This window comes from Mercenaria mercenaria, chromosome 5 (assembly GCF_021730395.1).
Source record: "Mercenaria mercenaria strain notata chromosome 5, MADL_Memer_1, whole genome shotgun sequence".
NCBI lineage: Eukaryota > Metazoa > Mollusca > Bivalvia > Venerida > Veneridae > Mercenaria > Mercenaria mercenaria.
Genome location: NC_069365.1, coordinates 40364054 through 40382802, shown reverse-complemented (window position 1 = coordinate 40382802; position 18749 = coordinate 40364054). Strand labels below are relative to the sequence as shown.

Genomic DNA, 18749 nt, shown 5'->3' with positions numbered 1-18749 from the left:
TTACTATTGATTTATTGTATAAAAGTGAATATTTTCCATTTGATAAGTGATTTCTTGCTGTTCAAAGTAAAATTACCTCTGAAACAGAAGGGGGCAGAGTTAGACATCTTTAAAAATACTGAATTACATGCAGTAAAAGTTCTCTATATTGCCTTTACTCTTTAGATTACTTATTGTGGAAGAATGTAGGTAGGTTTTACTTCTACCCCAAAGTTATTTTTGAATGAAGTGGGCAAAATCTAAAACAGTCCCATAGGACTCGACCTTAATTTTTCAATCTGTCTCACAAATTCCCTTTACTTGAGGCACCCTAGAAAAAATGATATTCACAGTTTTATTTTGTGTTTTATAATTGTTTACAAATAGTTTGACGTTTCTTTTATCAAAATTAATGGTAAAATAAATTCTCTGCAAACGATTTGGACAGTGGCCGTCACTTTGAAATTGTCTCTGCTTGAGCTTGAGGAAATATCATGAATTATTACATACTCATTTGATAACACCGTTCAGTTTCAATGGAACCTGAAACGTCAATATTTTTTCATATTGACGTTCAAATTTCATATCGGGTGTGTGACGTCATTTGTGACGTCAGTGTCGTGTATGTCGTCGCGTATTAATATTCTTTTACGACGATATTTTCAATTTCCCTCAGGCTTAAAAGCAAATCTGTATCATTTATATAATAATTTCAAGTGAAATAAAAAGATTATTAGATTTGCATCAAGAAATATGCACTCGTTCTTTCGCGGAGTAGTACTGCGCTCTGAAAGTCGCGCAATATTTCCGCTGCAGAACTCATGCATATTTCTCGATACAAATCTAATAACCTATAATTATTAGTTTCATTGGAACATGAAACGTTAATATTTTTTCCATATTGACGTTCAAATTTCATATGTGTTCAGGTGTGTGACGTCATTTGTGACGTCAGTTTCATGTTTGCCTTCTATAACCACTATATTTTCAATTGCACACAGGCTTAAACACAAATTTGAATAATTTATTTAATAATTATAAGTATAGATGCTTATGTAAGAAAAAGATTATTAGATTTGTATCAGGAAATATGCACTCGTTCTTTCGCGGAATGATATTGCGCTTCTGAAGTCGCGCAATATTTCCGCTGCAGAACTCATGCATATGTCTCGATACAAATCTAATAACCTATAATTATACAAAATTTATAAAAAAAAATCCCCAGGCACTTTAAAAGTTGTTAAAATAGTGCATACAAGTCTCTCACTGGATACAGTATATTGCTGTAACATTGTTTTGAACATTTGAAATATTCACCATTAGGTGGGTCATACCAAAGGTCATAGGCAAGGAACACATGTTACACTGATAAATATCATACAACATATTGAGCATTGGATAAATGTAGATGATGTCATTTAATGTCAGGTCATATGTGAACTGCAAAAACAGTTGTCTTAAGGTATTGCAGCGACGTTTAAATAGACGGCTTTATAAAGGTTATAACACACTAAATAGTTGTTGTTCTTTATTCTACATAAAACTGACCTATTTCCAATGACCGCAGCACACATCAGGACCCATTTTAAATTTCTGTAAGCTACATTTTCTTGAAGAATATTGTCAGTACTAACTAAAAATCAAAAGAAAAGTGGGGGTCATGTTTGATGCAAGAAAAATAATTTCAGTCAAACACACAAACTGCAAAATCAGCTAAAAAATGAGACCCCAAATTATACTGGTGGTGTATGATCTACGTTTCCATGAAATTTTTTGTAATGTTGTTATTTCATTATGAAAATGCTACCTACATGTCAAGCATAGATCTGTCATGTGATTTTAGCAAAAAAATTGCAAAGAAAATAAGAAAAATAGCTCTACAGAGCAAAAAACTGAGGACTATTTGTATCCGCCATTATGCGATACCATTTTTTTTGCGCCATTTTTCTTTTTAGTGTCTGTATGCCTTTAGTGGAAATTAACATATTTAAAATACAGGGTTAGTTTTGTGTAAAAGTTAGTCAGCGGCACGTTTAGTAACACTTATGGTTGACATTTTACACTTGACTGAGCAGGTAATGGATACAAAGGTGCTTCCAAAGATATCCGATTAACAGTAGGGTGCCGCTATCTTGGACTCATGCATATTCTATGTCAATGTGTGTTTATGCGTCTCGTCAAATGCAAGTTATTAACAGCAGACCGGCAATGAACAGTAATTCGTATAGAATATTAACCCTTGCATTGAATATTTGAATAATACAATAGATATGCATTATCTCAAAATAGACTCCTGCTAAATAATCACGTAAATGAAACATACTCGCAGGTCACGTGATGTTTTTAAGCGTGCAATTTGCAAATGCCGAAGTTCATATTTGCAAATGCTTTCTTTCATTTATTTTTTACACGTCTAGTATGTCTATACCTTTCTCATGCGTTTCGTAAATGCAAATATGTTAAATTCTTTGTGTATGTATATGCAGGAGTTCGAGTGTGTAATTCACGTCACGAAAACATCCGGGGGGTGGGGGGGGGGGGGGGGGCAACTTTGAGATGTTTCAATATTGCGGTAGACCTAAATACTGACACAATTTTAGAAATAGAAGTTGTCAAAAAGAAGAAAAGTTAATACGCGTATTTTATCAGTCTACAGGTCTACAAAGGATGAAAAAGGAACTTTTTTTAGAATTTTATGGGCAACTTCCATCGTTATAATCTGAATTTATATTGATTGCAGATATGAACCATTTTGCTTATAATATATAGCAGTGGTAAAAAATTGGAGCTTCTTATTTGAAATGGTTGCGTTCGTCAAGTAAGCGAACTAAATTGCTTAAATATTTTGAATGAAAAAAATGTCTTTGGTTTACTCTGAAAAATTTCTGGTCTTCAAGTTCTAAAAAAAGCTTACTTTCACATACAGCAAAAACAATGTTCTGGCTCCAAGAAAAATCCCAGCACTCGCTCCCCTCCCTCTCTCATATCACATACAACCTGGAAGTTCAAAGGGTCGGCTCCTTAATCAGACATAATTATTATCAGAAAAACATTAATTAACTTCCATTAATTTTATCATATATTCTGACAAATTTGTAAAATATACGTCAATAAAAGTCATATATGCATATACATACCTACACGAACATAATGATAACATGTTCTATCAAATTAAAAACAACAAGAAATTAAACGAAAACTAGGTTTTCAAACTTTGCATGACGTGATCATGTTCCGTTTGGAAAAAATGGTCATGTTTTATTATATATATTTACTGCATTCAACAATGCTATTCAGAAGTAAAGATACAAGCATACATGTTTCATTGCTATTCATCATTCCTGACATGAGTCATATGCTATTAATTGTGTTTTCTATTTTAAGTAATCGTGACTTTGACCTTGACCCTACTAACGCCATATGCAACAAAAGCTTTGTTTCCGTGCAAGCTACCTACAAACCAAGTTTCATTGCAACCGGTCGCTTTTATTAACTCAGTAACTATTTCTTCTATTTTTAGTAACGGGGACCCTAACCACGACCCTGTGGCATGATGATTCTTGTTTTAGTACAAAAAGAAGAAAAAACTTAGACCAGGACAAGAATTTGAACCGATACAATAGACCAACCCCTACCCTCTACGCCACAGTTGAACGTTCAAAGAATACAGATTAATTAAGTTATCTCATCCCTAGCTAAATTTAGAAGCCATATTTCTATTTTAGTTACAGTGACCTTGATCTTGACCTGAGTTGCCCCTAAATACATTCTAAACCTTTGTCTTTGATAAAAACTATCTACACACCAAATTTGCTGACAATAGGTGTATCCTAAATAAAGATATTGACAGGAACCCATTTTTCTATTTTTAGTAACAGAGACCCAAAATACAACTCAAAGCCAATTCTTCGTGTAAGCCTGCTATACACAGAGTATCTTATAAAGCGGAAACCATCTTTTGTGATAAATGTAATGAAAATAATCTATGTTAAGTGTAGTTTAATTAAGATATGATGACCTCGAACTTGACCCTAGTGACACCATGTACAATACCAACCTCGGTCCTTTCTATAAGGTACTATAAGGTACCTATAGACCGATTTTAATGTTATAGTAGTTAATCGATGCAACCTAGAGTTACTGAGAGGAAAGCCGTTCTCTCTATTTTTAGTAAAAGTGACTTTGACCATGTATGCGATCCCAAACTCCATCTCCATATAAGATACATACATACCAAATTTTATTGCATTCGATCACTCCTAAATAAGTTATCGAGCGGAAACCAATAGTTGCCAAAATAGTTTTCTCGTAAGGTCAAATCATACACTCGCGAGCATCATGATTCGCATTCGTCACTAGTGAAAATATTACATCTGACTCGTTGAAAGGTACTTCGTTCTCGCATACCGGACTGGGATTGTAACCGAAGCCGGAAAACTCCATCTTACACTATGAAGTGTAAGATTATTCTCGTGCTGTTATAATCCCGTGTAACGAACTGCATCTATATAGTAGATTCGTGTATTAATAATCATTTATTTTAACGTAAAAACAGATAAAATCAAATTCCTTTATTGTTCCTCTTTGTCACTTATAATATATTTTTCGCTTCATGGAATGTTATTGTATGAAAAAAAAATTAACATCAGATGATGATACAAAATCGGAATTATTACGTGATTTGGTCTTTGTAACGTCTTGACGTATTTCCTTTTTACGGACGTAAAGCTCCTACGCTTTAGATAACAATTTATTTTCTGAAGGTTACATACTAAGCGTACAAATACAAATATCATACATCTTATTTCCAGTATGGCCTTCAATTAAATTTCATATACATTCATACATTTACACAATCATACAGTCAATTTATAATATCCATACAAAATACACAGACCAGAAAAACTTAAATGTTTCTTGGACAAGCACGTCTCAAATTATAGAGGTCTTAAAAGCATCATATACAAAAAGTTTAAGTATAACAGTAGTAACCATGTTTTAAAAGAAGTCTAGAATCCGATTGTCACAATCCCCGCATACGAGTATTTGATGCTCACCAGATTTTACATTAAAAACACATATGTAACAATATCTGCATGTATATAACAGAAATGTTGCCTTATCCTTCTTGTTTCATCACAGTGTAACATCAGACGATAACAAACATTCGGGCTTTAAAAATTCAAACCCTTGCGATATATTTCATGAAAATCTACGTATTGCAAACCTGGCGTAAAAATTTACCACGCGTCACAAAGATTAATTCACAACAATTAAGACGTGCAAAAAGGAAAGTCTCTCCCATGAAATAATATACACGTTTCAGATTTGGATTATAAGATAATACAATTATTATTATTATTATTCTTAACCGAATTATTCACATTCACGCTCATTTGAAAACATAAAAAAACGTTAATGCAACAAAATTCTTGTTATTACAAGTAATAAACTGCAAAAAACTATTAAGCAAGAGAAAATTCTTTAATGCACGCTTGAACGCAGACGTTTAATTCAAGTAGTTCGTTTTAGGTTTAACAACAGAAAGATCCTTGTGTTCGGATGTTCAGACTATAATGATCATTATGAGCAAAATGTAGTAAATCTGAAATGTATATAGGACAATCTCCTTTTTTACATTTGTGCACTAGTAATGAAATATGATATTTGCATCTGTTCTCAAGAGATAGAAGTTTTGAATGTCTTAATACATCATCATTGTCGATAGACTTTGGTTTTGTAAATATCTTTATAGCGCGTCTTTGCAAAAATGTAATTTATTTTTATCAGTGTCCGATTTATGACAAAGTCCCCAGACATTGCAACAATATTCCATGGTTGACAAAATATATATATTGTAATACAACAGTTTCATCTCGTCTGTTAAGAAAAAAGCAATTCTTCTAAGTAGAGCAATGTTTGAGTTTAGTTTTTTGGCCACGGTACTAACATGGACTTGCCAAGACAGAGTTCCATCGATGTATACACCTAGAACTTTCTGACACTTAACATTTTCTATGACCGAACCATCTAAAATAAACTAGAGGGTATTAGTACGTTTTATTTTGACTCTAGTGTTTAATACCATACATTTTGATATATATATCGTACAGTCATCCTTTGTTTTATACCTTACTGTAAGAAAAAAGTGCCGGAAGAAAGTCATTTGTTTACTTTTATTTTAACTTATATTTGTTGAAGAATATTCTATCAATGTTGTTTGTAGGTGCAGGTCGGAATATCCAACTATCGAGGTTACTGGTAACGTAGTAATCACAATTCTGGTACACAAATTCTCTTCCTAGCAATTGCGGATTTCACTTGGTTGCAAATGATTATGCAAAATACTACAGCCGCTGTTAAATTCAGCTTAAACACAGGTCCAGAATATTCAATAAAATTAATTTTGAAATCTAGGGATTGCTGTTTTCGAGTGGTTAAGGTTGCTGACATCGAATCATTTGCCCCTCACTGTTTGGTATTCGAAATCCCAACCCTTTTATCCGAGGAAGCTGTCTGGCTAGCTTGAGGAAGGTCATCTGTTCTACCTAGGTGCCTTACAGTGTCTGAAATAATGTCCAAAGGGGCACCTTTTGCCTTCATCCACCGCCTAAAAGTCGTAAAATCACAATATGGCTTAAATGTGTCGGTGTACTTTTAAATTCATTAAAAGAATCGTTTAAATAAGTAAATTTTTCAGGTTTAAGACAGTAGGTTAAACCTAGGCCTAACGATAATTTGCCATCTCGCGCACAGCGTTTAGAAATAATGATATCTCAAATTTATATTCAGTATACATGAAACATGTTGATATTGTAAACACAAAATTAATATGGTAGCACACTAACTGTCCTATGTTTTGCCGCAATAGTATTATAGTATTACATCTGTTTTATTTAAACATGAATGATACCTTCTTTCCTCCTATTTAGAGAAGTACTTATTACAAGTCATAAATAATTTCAAGAGTGCATATCAAACTTTGAAATATAAATATGTATGCGATTTCATGGTTCATATCAATAGATGTATCAGCAAAAGACTGCCTATTATACAAAGCTCCACAACTTGATTTCCACTTATCTAAAACTGCACTAGTATCTGTAACAATATTTCAATTGTCAGACAGGATTTCCATAGGTATATTATTTTTTATCTTTCTTCCAACACCAACCTCACCAACAGATTTCCATAATTCATCTGGGTCTGTTTTATCATTATGTAATAGATCTTTTATGCACATTAGACCAGTATAGTATTTTGACTTCTGGACAAACCCATTAAAATCTTTCCGACAAGAAAAAAAATTTTTTTTCTTCGTTACAACATTTGTATATGCCATGTACTTTACTTAACAATTACAAACATTTTCCCATTTTATGGACTGTCTTTCGTTCCGCCAAGGTTTAACAATTTTTCTTTTCTTATTGAATAATGAGGACTGTGTACAATTTATATACGAATTCTGTTTTAAAAGTAATTCTGAAACCATTCTCTGATTATATTAGAACGATTTATATATGCTTCATCAATATTGGCTTGATCTTGTAAACTAGACTCCAAATTAAAAACAGTTGTATACTAGAGTATTAACAATATCTGCACCTTGCAAAAGATCCTCTGGTGTATTTCCTGTATCATATTGAGGTGGAACATTTTCATTTTGACTGTAGACATCACAGTCACTTTCCGTGACATCATATGCTACTATTAATATTCTAGTTAAAACTGAGTGATCAAGCATCGCTGTAGGTATTACATCTTCTTCTTTTTCTTATACCAGATTTATATAGCGCCCTTTTCATGATCAATTTCACGTTCAAAGGCGCTTTATATAGTTCAAATGCAGCCATACAGGGCGCATAATTCATCCTCTACTAGTACAGACACAGAGCGATCTGACCAGAGGGACAGAGTGAGACAAAGCCCCCACGACAGAGAGATCAGAAATCAGATACAGGCTTGTCCGGCTAACTTAGCCTAGCTCATTTCGAATAGACAGCCTGGTTCTTTAACGTACCCAGTGCATAGCACTGATACACGCAAGGATTGCCTGGGTTCCTGACCAGTACACCTCTAGTTGGGTGGGAAACACTGAGCGTTTCTGAAAATTCCCGAGTAGCTGCCGGGGATCGAACCCCCGACCTCAGGATTGGAAAGCCAGTGTGCAAACCACTGAACTATCCGTCCTCCCAATTACATGATTGTGATAGTTCTAGGAAACGGTAGTAGACACATCATTTACAGAAGTGCACACAGATACTTCAGGTAATTGTGATTGCATTCTCACCTGTTCGGTCTTTGTTGACAAAACAATGTCATAAACCTTAACGCGCAATTCTTCAGCTTGATCTCCATAGTTCTTAAAAATGCGTGACAACGTGAGATAAAAATACAGTTTACATTCATCAAATTTTGCTACATATAAATGAACACTTACAAAAGAGTTAATCTGGATACATAAATAACTGAGGGCATGAAATATACGTCGTAGTGTTTCGTTTCGCAAGCTAACTTGACTTTCAAATACAAATAGGTGAATGACAATTGGTGCATGTAGGAGCATGAAAGCCAAAACAATTTTTAGGATAGTTACTGTAGCCGCATATTGACGTTGAGTCAGTGTTTCTGGGTTGCTCTTACTTTGTCCAAACGTTCTTTTTGGGGCAAGAATGTTCTTCTCATGTCGCGATGCAATATTGTGTATAATCACATACGAAACGACAAGGATGATCTCATAGAAAATCAGGAGACTCATCATAGCAAAGCGGCCAGCTTTGCTTGCTTTCCACAGGTCGCAAATGCCAAGTGCCGAACTGCAATGATGCTGAAAACCCAACAGAAAAGCTACTGTCACGATAAGAACATTAGCCATCCATATGAACGATACTAGTAAGTAGATTTTCAGTTTTGAAGCATTTATATTATATTTTATATTTACTTTTAGTGCAATGACTCTCTCTAGTGACATAGAAGCCACAGACGCCCATGAAACTGTCAACATTGTGCCTACCGCTAGGATTCTAGAGTTGTGAGTGACGTCATTGTTTATCCCGCAAACTAATATTAAGATCTGGTGAATCGCAAATAAAAAAGCACCTGCTGCATCACTGAGAATAAAACTCGTAGATAAAATACGACTAGAGGGTAGCATCCGTTTGCATCTTTGAAGTATGAACACGGCAGCAATTTCACAGAAAATAATAACAATGCTTACAAACAAAGTAGAGTAATTCAATACAAAGAGCAAAGGTCCGAAGTTATCCGACGTCGTATTTGAATCCATGTCGCCTGAAGTGGCATTGTCCATCGTTACTGTTTCCGTTGCTGTCTGGAGATTTTCGAAGGATTCAGTTTACTGAAAGGACATAAAATGTATTTTCAAATGTTTTCTATCTGCAGTTTACTTTAATTGTGCCCCACATAGGAACATAGAAATGGGCTCCGTCCTTCCGTCCGTCCGTCTGTCTGTCCGCCACATTTCGTGTCCGGTCAATAACTTTGTCATCCATATAAGGATTTTGAAATAACATGGCACACATATTTCCCAAAAGAAGGCGAGTGTTTGCGTGTAAGATCCAGATCCCTAGCTCTAAGGTCAAGGCCACACTTGGAGGTCAAATGTTAATATAGTCTGTTATATGTCCGGTCCACAGGTCTGCCATTCATCAAGGGAATTTGAAACTGCTTGGCATAAATAATTCCCATAATGAAACAATTTGTGTCGTGCACAAACCAAGACTCCTAGCTCAGAAATCAAGGTTACACCTGGAGGTCAAAGGTCAAGAGTGTCTGTTTCATGGTCAAAACAATTCATCAAGAGATTTCAAAATCACTTGGCACAACTTCCCCATAAAGAGACGACATGTCGCGTGCAATCAAAGCCCCTGTCTCAAAGTTCAAGGTTACACATATTCTAAATTATATTGAATATATTTATCCATGTATTATCAGTAATGAATGCTGTATTTGCAGATGGATTAATCCATGTTTATATTATGTTGTACAGAGGAACTTAGAAAAAAAATGGAAATGATAGCTTGCTTTATTCGTTTCTTTGCCTATGCATGGAATAAACCATGTCACAATTTCCACATTCATTTACAAATTTGAACATTTACAAAATAGTCCTCCGTTAGTTGGTCAAAATCACGACACTCTAAATGGCGTACACTACGCCCAAACAACATGGATTTTTGTCAAATCCTTTTTTATAACATCATCAGTTCTATGTCAATGGTTTTGTCTGGTAAATGTTGTTACTTTGCATTGATGGATACCCAAGCTACTTGGCACAAACAGACAACATTACAAATTGATTTGTCGCGTATAAGACCCGGCCTCGTCAATGTCATACATGGAGTTAAAATAATTTTTTTGGTATTTTTATGTCTAGTCTGCAACAGTTTTATGTATTTGTGTGTATTCAAAACTCTTCCCAAGCCATAAATATTCACCATTATCACATGTTTGACGTCGCGGGAGTGTAATAAAGCCATTAAATAAAAATGATAATACACTAGTGTAATAAAGCTTTGACGTCGACGTCGTTTATAGTATAGGAGACCTTGGTCAAATTGACTTGTTTATATACTAGTAGTAAAAGAAAGTAGAAATTTTGATGATTCGACATGAAAGGCTAACATGTGATAAAAAGAATATTGTATTTGTGACTTTCCATATTGGATATTTTATACCCGTCGAATACTTGAAATTGATAAAATGCTCGGAAGAGCCTCACATTTTATAATTTTATTCAACTCGTTTAATAAATTCGATATGAAAAGACACTTATGTAATATCCTCTATTTACAAGACAATATGTCATGTGCAAATACCCTCCCCCCACCCCACCACTGAAAGATTAAGACCATACCCTAAATAACTTTCTTTACCTGTTGGTACATGAAATTACTTCTGTTTTATATGTATATATATATTTATTTATTTATTCCAGTCTCTTCCATTTACAAACTACAAGTATATACAAATATACAACATAGCATTAAAACATTATGTAAATGGCCATTCAATTTTAGAATTATAACAGACATATAAAACGGTAAAAAATAATATTACAAACATCAAAATCCACCAGATGACTTAAAACAGTACATAAAATGTATTTATACGTATAAGCATGTGTGTGCTCGTGTGTGTAAATGCATGTGTGCTTGTGTGTGCTTTTTTGTGTGTGATTGTTTGTGTGTGCTTGCGTGTGTTGGTGAGTGTCTGTCCATTGTTTAAAAAAGTATACAGACAAGTGTAAGTGTGTGTGTGTGTGTGTGTGTGCATGTGTACTTGCAGTTGTGTGCGCGTGTGTGTGTGTGTGTGTGCGTGCGTGCGTGTGCGCGTGTGTATGTGTGTAATTGAATCTGGTGAGATAAAGTTACCTCAAAGTGTACTAATATACTAAGTGTGGAAGTCAAATCCATATTTAATGAACACGTGACAGTCACATTCCATAAAATATTAAAACACCATTTATATAAACCGTACTTTACCAATGATACGTATTTATTATAACAGTTGGTACTAAAAACCATACTAATAGACATAGTTGGTACTAAAAAAGTATTTAAGACAGTGGATAATACTTCAGATTAGATCTAGAGCAATACCAACTTCCTAAAAAACAATTTACCGTCATAGCATTTCAGAAAGTGATTAAAACTAATCAAATTTAGTAGAAATAAAGTCTAAAATTCTATGTAAAATTATTTACATAAATACAATTTACGACGGTCTAAAATTTTGCAACAGGTTTTGGCAACAGATCTTACTAACAATGGGTTTGTAAATAGGTATTTCAGTTGTTCTTGTTCTGACAAATTCTTGAAATTTTCATTGTTTTTAACTACATAACTGAAAAGAGACTCTTAAATCATTATACAAGGAACATTTCAAAATATCATGTTTTTCATCTTCCACAATATTTGGACAGAACGGGCAAACTCTATTTTCAACTTGTAGATTTTCATATCTACCGCTCTCTATACGTATTGGTGCGACACCGCATCGAAATTTACATAAGGCAGACATATGTTTTCTTAGCAGAATAATTTTACAATAATTTTCAACAATAAATTCAGATTTAAATGTACAGTATGTCCTTAATTTATTGTTGCCCTTACCACTTTATATGATACATTCTAACATGACTCGATTTGATTGCCAGTTAAACAAAGAAGAAGGTCAAGCTCTCTATATTTAAGAAATAATAAATCTGTTCCTATATTTTATCAGTTAATAAAATATGGGCAGGAGTTTGGATGCGTAATAGTTAAATCACGAGTGCGTAGCACGAGTGATTTAATTATTCGCATCCAAACGACTGCCCATGTTTTATTAACTGATAAAATTATTGAAACATATTTATTATTTCGATTCTAACAATGCAAATAATTCGCATTTTACAGTACTACATTTTCAGCGTAATACGTCATTCGGGTCATATGCTGTTACAATTTACCCCCTATGGTTAGAAAGTGTTGCATAGCCAATGGAACGTATAGATATTTGTTTCTTTTTTATCAGAATTTTGAGAAGTATCATCAGTCATAAATTAGTAATCTAACAGCTCGCAAACTAATTATGAACAGAATCATCAAATAAGGCGAGTTGACCCTGTGTTACGGGTGACGAACTTAACTTTTATATGACGTCACATCATTATGACGTCATACTTTATGTCATACATTTATGACGTCACCGCTGAATCATAATTAAGCTAATTGAATTCGCTTGTAGAGATCAGAACGTGTTTTACGGACCTACACATAAGTCAGTATGACTTTTTATTATATCTATGTTTTTGAAATGCTGTTTTCAACCGTTTGGCCCTGAAATAATTCGTATGTAATGGAACTGAAGTAGAATCTCTTATGTTACAATCATAGGGGGGTGAAATGTAACAGCCAACCATATTAGATTCATGTATAGGCGATTTCGCTATATGTTTATATAGCAATTGCTGCGGATCGTGTTAGAATCTGCGATAAACATCGGTTGACGCACGAACCGGTAAGAGAGTAATATGACGTCAATTATGACGTCAAACTGCCGCATGACGTCCGATACATTGCTACTCGAATAAATGAATTCAGCATAGTGTTTTAAAAAATCATTTCAATGACCATGTAAGAATGAAAACAATCAAGGCCTTCTTGTGGTTTGTCGTCTAATTTACCACGGGTCATCGTTTAGAAGCTTAGATATTAAACCACTCCGGCTAACGCCCTCGTGGTTCAATCCCTGCGCATCTGAACTCTGAGCCGTGAGACGACAAACCACTCGAAGTCCTTGATGATTTCTTAAGTATAATACATGTGTTCTTTTTCTTCAAGTTTCCGACTAATTTAACTATAAAATTATGTTTAAAGTAAGATGGTTGGTATTGATAGATATAAAACGCTATTAATAATTGTAGATTTTCAGAACGCAAACCCGTAACCAGGCATAAGTTATAACTTTATTTTATAGCATTATTATGACTGCAATACATTAAGGAGGTAGGTTACCTTGTTACAAGGGTAAATTCAAATTAGTTGAACCGCAGCATTCTTTTGTATTTCGTGTAATATGAAGTTTTAACTGTTACAATCTCAATTTCGTTTGTCTCTGTCCCTTAAAGTTCAATTTTTATCCAGGTTTAAAGAACATGATCCTCCAAAGGTATTTCATATTGAAAGAAGAAGGAAAATACGGATATGTAACACTTTTCAGTGTATTTTAGTTTCATTGATATCCGTAGAAGTCTGCATAATTGATAATGTTACTAATATGCACGTAAGCTTTCTAATATAAGCTTAAAATGTATATGTCGCGGGGCTCGTGTTTCCATGGTAACGCATTTTGTCTCATTTTTAAACAACTATGTATAAAAATAGGGTTTTTCGACGGCTTCAGTGCCATTCTGTTAATGACCAACATGGAATATTTGGGTAATATTATTAGCAAAATACCAAGCACTTTACATGGTACCCTATTTTTCTTAATGTTTAAAGTAACCATGGCAACAGAGATGTTTAAAATAGCTTATATCTTGCTTTTTGTCGTAATTTCTTATAAAAAGTATTGAATAAGATTATCTTTCTAGTTGATGTAGCATTAAAACATATTATTTCTAACGTAAGTCATATTTTCGTGTTATTTGCATTTATTCAAACAAATTTCACAGCTTAGAATACTTACAGCAGTACCCCTCGTTTGGAATTTTTCATGGAAAAATCGTTCAGCATGCTGCTATTATTCTCATGGATATTGTTCAAATGAAAATAAAAAGCCGAAGCTGTGTTTCTTAAATAGACCAGTGTCAACGCTTTTAAATTTTACATTTAGATACATAGGTCACGGGCTTCGTTTCCATGGTAACATCAATTCAATTCAAGAAACCACAATTTTCTACTGAAATTTGAACAATTTTAGATCTTAGTTTTAGTACATAAGTAGCAAATTATCAACGGAACCTGAAAAATAGGTATTACAAATCAAACTGCTAGATTTTTTATTTGAAAATGGCCGTAACAAGTAACCTTTCACCTAAGTATATTCCAAATAACATTGTTTATCATCATCCATTTTCTTATATTCCGCATAACATTTCAATATAACTACATAAAAGAAGCAAAATATTGATTATTATTCAGAGCAAAAGACTCATAAAAAATATTTCAGCAAATAATGGTTATTCGGAAATAGTTAAAATAAAGAAAATGCACAGAATTACATACTTTCAAGATAAAAGCTATTAATTTTGCGCGGTAACTGACACGTAACGTCATGACGTCAATGACGTCATTTTAAGGCAACATTGTTTTGAAGCGTTTCTGCGGCAATTTATTCATTATTTCTGCATTATTAAACCATAAAGCATCAGATCGAAGACAGGTTCATTATTTGTTTTCAGAAGAATGAATATACAAACACATTTAGTTTGTCGTAAACATCGTCGTAAATCGTCATGTTAGCTTCCGGTTGGACATGCGCACATACAAATATGAAGGTAACCTACCTCCTTAAGCTGATACGCAGTGCAGCTCAATGCACTGACAAATACTAATATAATATTTCAGTGATGTGTTGTTTAAACACAAACCCTATTAGTAAAATATAACTTTTGTCCTCCAAAGTCATGAATTTCATTCGTTTACTAATTACTTCTGTTTAATATGGTTACATTTTTATTTCATTTTTTCTTAACTTATTTAAAAATTCTTATACGCATGAATGATATAAATTAATGTATGTTACCCCGGTTAGTTCGAAGAAGATGTTATATTCAATATGATTTCAAAACAAATGTCCATTGGTGGTGGGGTGTGTTGGTTTCTCTGTAACAATGTCTTAATATACACAAGACAAAAATCTTACTGGATTTGTTTTTCGAGCGCATAACATTGAAACGACTGGAGATTAATTGAAATCACTCCTAGGGACATTCAGACTGGTTGAAGGTTTATGTGCCTTTAGCAAATAATGGATAATGCATGAAAACCGCTGTCATTTAACACATGAACCATAATAGTTCATATGATCAAATTAATAACAATTGTATTAGACACTTACCTTTTTGTATCAATCGCCAGGCGCTCATTAGCAGTCATCGTGTTGACTCTATAAATGATCACAGTTTATATTTGAATCGCCATTCGGAAACTTTTAATAGTATAATTTGATTTCACCAGTTTTTTCCAACTCATAAATCGATTATGCAAATGTCGATACTGAAGATATAAAACTTTGATGTTTTTCAAAATGGTCACCTATTCTGATTAAATTTATTATTCGACCGTTTACTACACCACACAGTTTTCGTGTTTTTTTTGTGTTTATTTTTCAAACTGAAGTATTTTTTTCCGTTGACTCTTTCCAACAAGTCAAAGTCCAAACTAACACTGTTCTATCTCTTTCTACCTCTAAAGTAACTAATGAACACCTTGTCTTCTGCCGGAAATATAAATAATTGCATAAATGTTTTACTGGCTTTACTTCATATGTTTGTTTGAAGATCATGTTACTGTGCTTTGCACGAATTCATTAATGTATTTAAAGACTCTAGTTTTCCGGAAATCATTGTTTTAAGATTTAAGTCTTGAATGATTCTTTTATCATCTTGTCAGTGTATAACGCAATTACTGAATTACGTAATTGCACGAAAGGCATTAAAATATTATAAAGTAGAACAACGGAAAAGAGAAGCAAGTTTCTCAGAATTTCCCGCATTAGGCTTCATTTGAAGCTACATTCCACAGAACAATTAAATTTCGTAAGAAAAAAAAAATATTCTACTCTTCTGTGGTCAAATAATTTTGATTTCAATATCAAGTAGCGAAAATTGTTAAAATCGGCGTACTTCCAAAGATTTTGAAGGGAAATACCACGAAACCACAAAATGTCGTCCACAGCACTTAGCAGTAATAAAGATAGCACAATTAACATCGGCACATGCACAGATGTAAAATGTCATGACGTCGGGCCTTAGGAAACCGAGACATAAACGATTAACAATTATGTAGAAAAATAATTAATACCAAAACATACAAGTTACGGTCAAATTATTAAACCGAAATCTCGGAACTGCTTTGTTGAGTGTTTATATCCGAGGATTTTTTTGACACATATGAGAAAACCGATGAAAATACAGCTACAGCGAAAACACTATCCTTTCAATTTTACGTTTTGAAAATAGATTTCGGTACTCTATTACAAAGTAACAAAATAGAATTTAAATATAACAGTTTCTATTTGCATAGTCTAATTTGTAAATAAAAGATATAAATGCTTGCAATTTCACGGAAGGTAACTGTAATGTTTCTGTCAGTTGCAAATCTAAAGTTGGCTTTCTTTGATAGTTATAGTCTTTTATAATGTTTTACATGAAAAATAACGGTGATATATTCTTGCTGACAAAATATTCTCTCTTAGCCATCCTTGATTTATATCATCTAAAAATCACGACATATTAAAATACAAAAAAAAAAAAAAAAACAACATAGAGTAAAATACAGACACGAAACGGACAAAATAGACTTGTAACTTGAAAGCAACAAAACTGATAAATAAAGTCGAATAATATCTTATTTTTTAATAGAAGAAAAACCTTTACCTCTCGATTTGTTTTCAGTTTTCATTATTGCCGTCTCTTCTCCTTGAATAAATTGTCACTGTTACATCCTGAGACAAATGTTTCTCAATCCATGTCTTTGATATTTTATCATACATCTTTACCCGATACTAAATAAACATGTTGTATGATACATATATCGGAAGAATGCTGAGCGATAATAATACTGTATAAGTTTCAATATATGAGCCGTGCCATGAGAAAACCAACATAGTGGCTTTGCGACCAGCATGGATCCAGACCAGCCTGCGCATCCGCGCAGTCTGGTCAGGCTCCATGCTGTTCGCTTTTAAAGCCTGTTGGAATTGGAGAAACTGTTAGCGAACAGCATGAATCCTGACCAGACTGCGCGCATGCGCAGGCTGGTCTGGATCCATGCTGGTCGCAAAGCCACTATGTTGGTTTTCCCATGGCGCGGCTCATATGTTTCATTAGCTCTGTTCTAACACATATGATTTTGGTCATATCGCGGCTTTAATTATCGCATTAACAAGGAGTTGTAACAGAGTTACCAACGTTCTCTGCCTAAGGACATTTTACACGAAACACAGTACTGCATGGCAATACAGCATCTTCTAAATAGTAAGGCAATATACTTAAAAGGTATGTAAGTCATAACTATATAGCATATCATTTATGAAGACATTATGAAGTTTGAAAATGTCTGGAAATCTACAATAGGTGAATGCATTCCAATGCTGATATCTGTATTTTAAATTGGTAAGGAAAAATGAATAAAATAATTATAATGAAATATTTTATAATATTAAAGGAAGGTAATTAACAAACAAATGAAATGCATGACACTTATGTAATACTAAAAAGCTTGTTTTTAAATTACACACCAGAAAAAATTAATTCTACTGTTGGTCAAAGCAGAGCTGCACAACATATCAACTTAATGTTTGCATTTTCCTATATATACCATAAGTTATAACTTGTGCCTGGGTTTGCATTCTACAAGTCTACATTTTTTTGTTATTAGCTTTTTATATATATCAATACCAATCATGTTACTTTAAACATAATTTCATTTTTAAATTAGAGGGAAAACTGATATAAAAACACATGTATTGTACTTTATCATATAAAAGGGAGGTAACTTCATAAACAAAAAAAAGTTAACTTGCGTGCCTTCGATCCGTGATCTTTGCACATGACACAATGTCTTGCAGTGGTGAATATTTATGCAATGTTATTTGAATATACAACAATGCATAAAAAGTTACAGACGAGACAAAAATACCAAAATTGTCCAAAGGTGACCTTGACCTTGGAGCTAGGGATCTGGGTCTTGCACATGATAAATTAAATCATTATGGGGAACATTTGTGCCAAGTAATTTCAGAATCCTTGATGAATGGCAGAGTTATGGACCGGACAAGAAACAGACCATACTAACCTTTGACCTCTAAGTGTGACCTTGACCTTATAGCTAGGGGTCTGAATCTTGCGCATGACTCGTCGTCTCGTTATTGTGAACATTTATGCCAAGTAATTTCAAAATCCCTTGATGAATGGCTGAGTTACGAACCGAACACGAAACCTTTGACCTCTAAGTTTGACCTTGACCTTGGAACTAGGGGTCTGGGTCTTGCTCATGACACGTCGTCCCATTATGGTCAACATTTATGCCAAGTTATTT

General features: G+C 33.7%; 1 protein-coding gene across 1 annotated transcript; it reads right to left on the bottom strand.

Moving 5' to 3' along the window:
• Positions 1–6118: 6118 nt before the first annotated feature.
• On the bottom strand, positions 6119–16160 carry LOC123558921 (uncharacterized). The gene is made up of 2 exons (XM_045350757.2): positions 15547–16160; positions 6119–9337 (listed from the first exon to the last, which is right to left on the bottom strand). Exon 2 carries the CDS (start codon positions 9287–9289, stop codon positions 8195–8197), a length of 1095 nt encoding a protein of 364 aa, XP_045206692.2. The 5' UTR covers positions 9290–9337; positions 15547–16160; the 3' UTR covers positions 6119–8194.
• Between the last annotated feature and the right edge of the window lie 2589 nt (positions 16161–18749).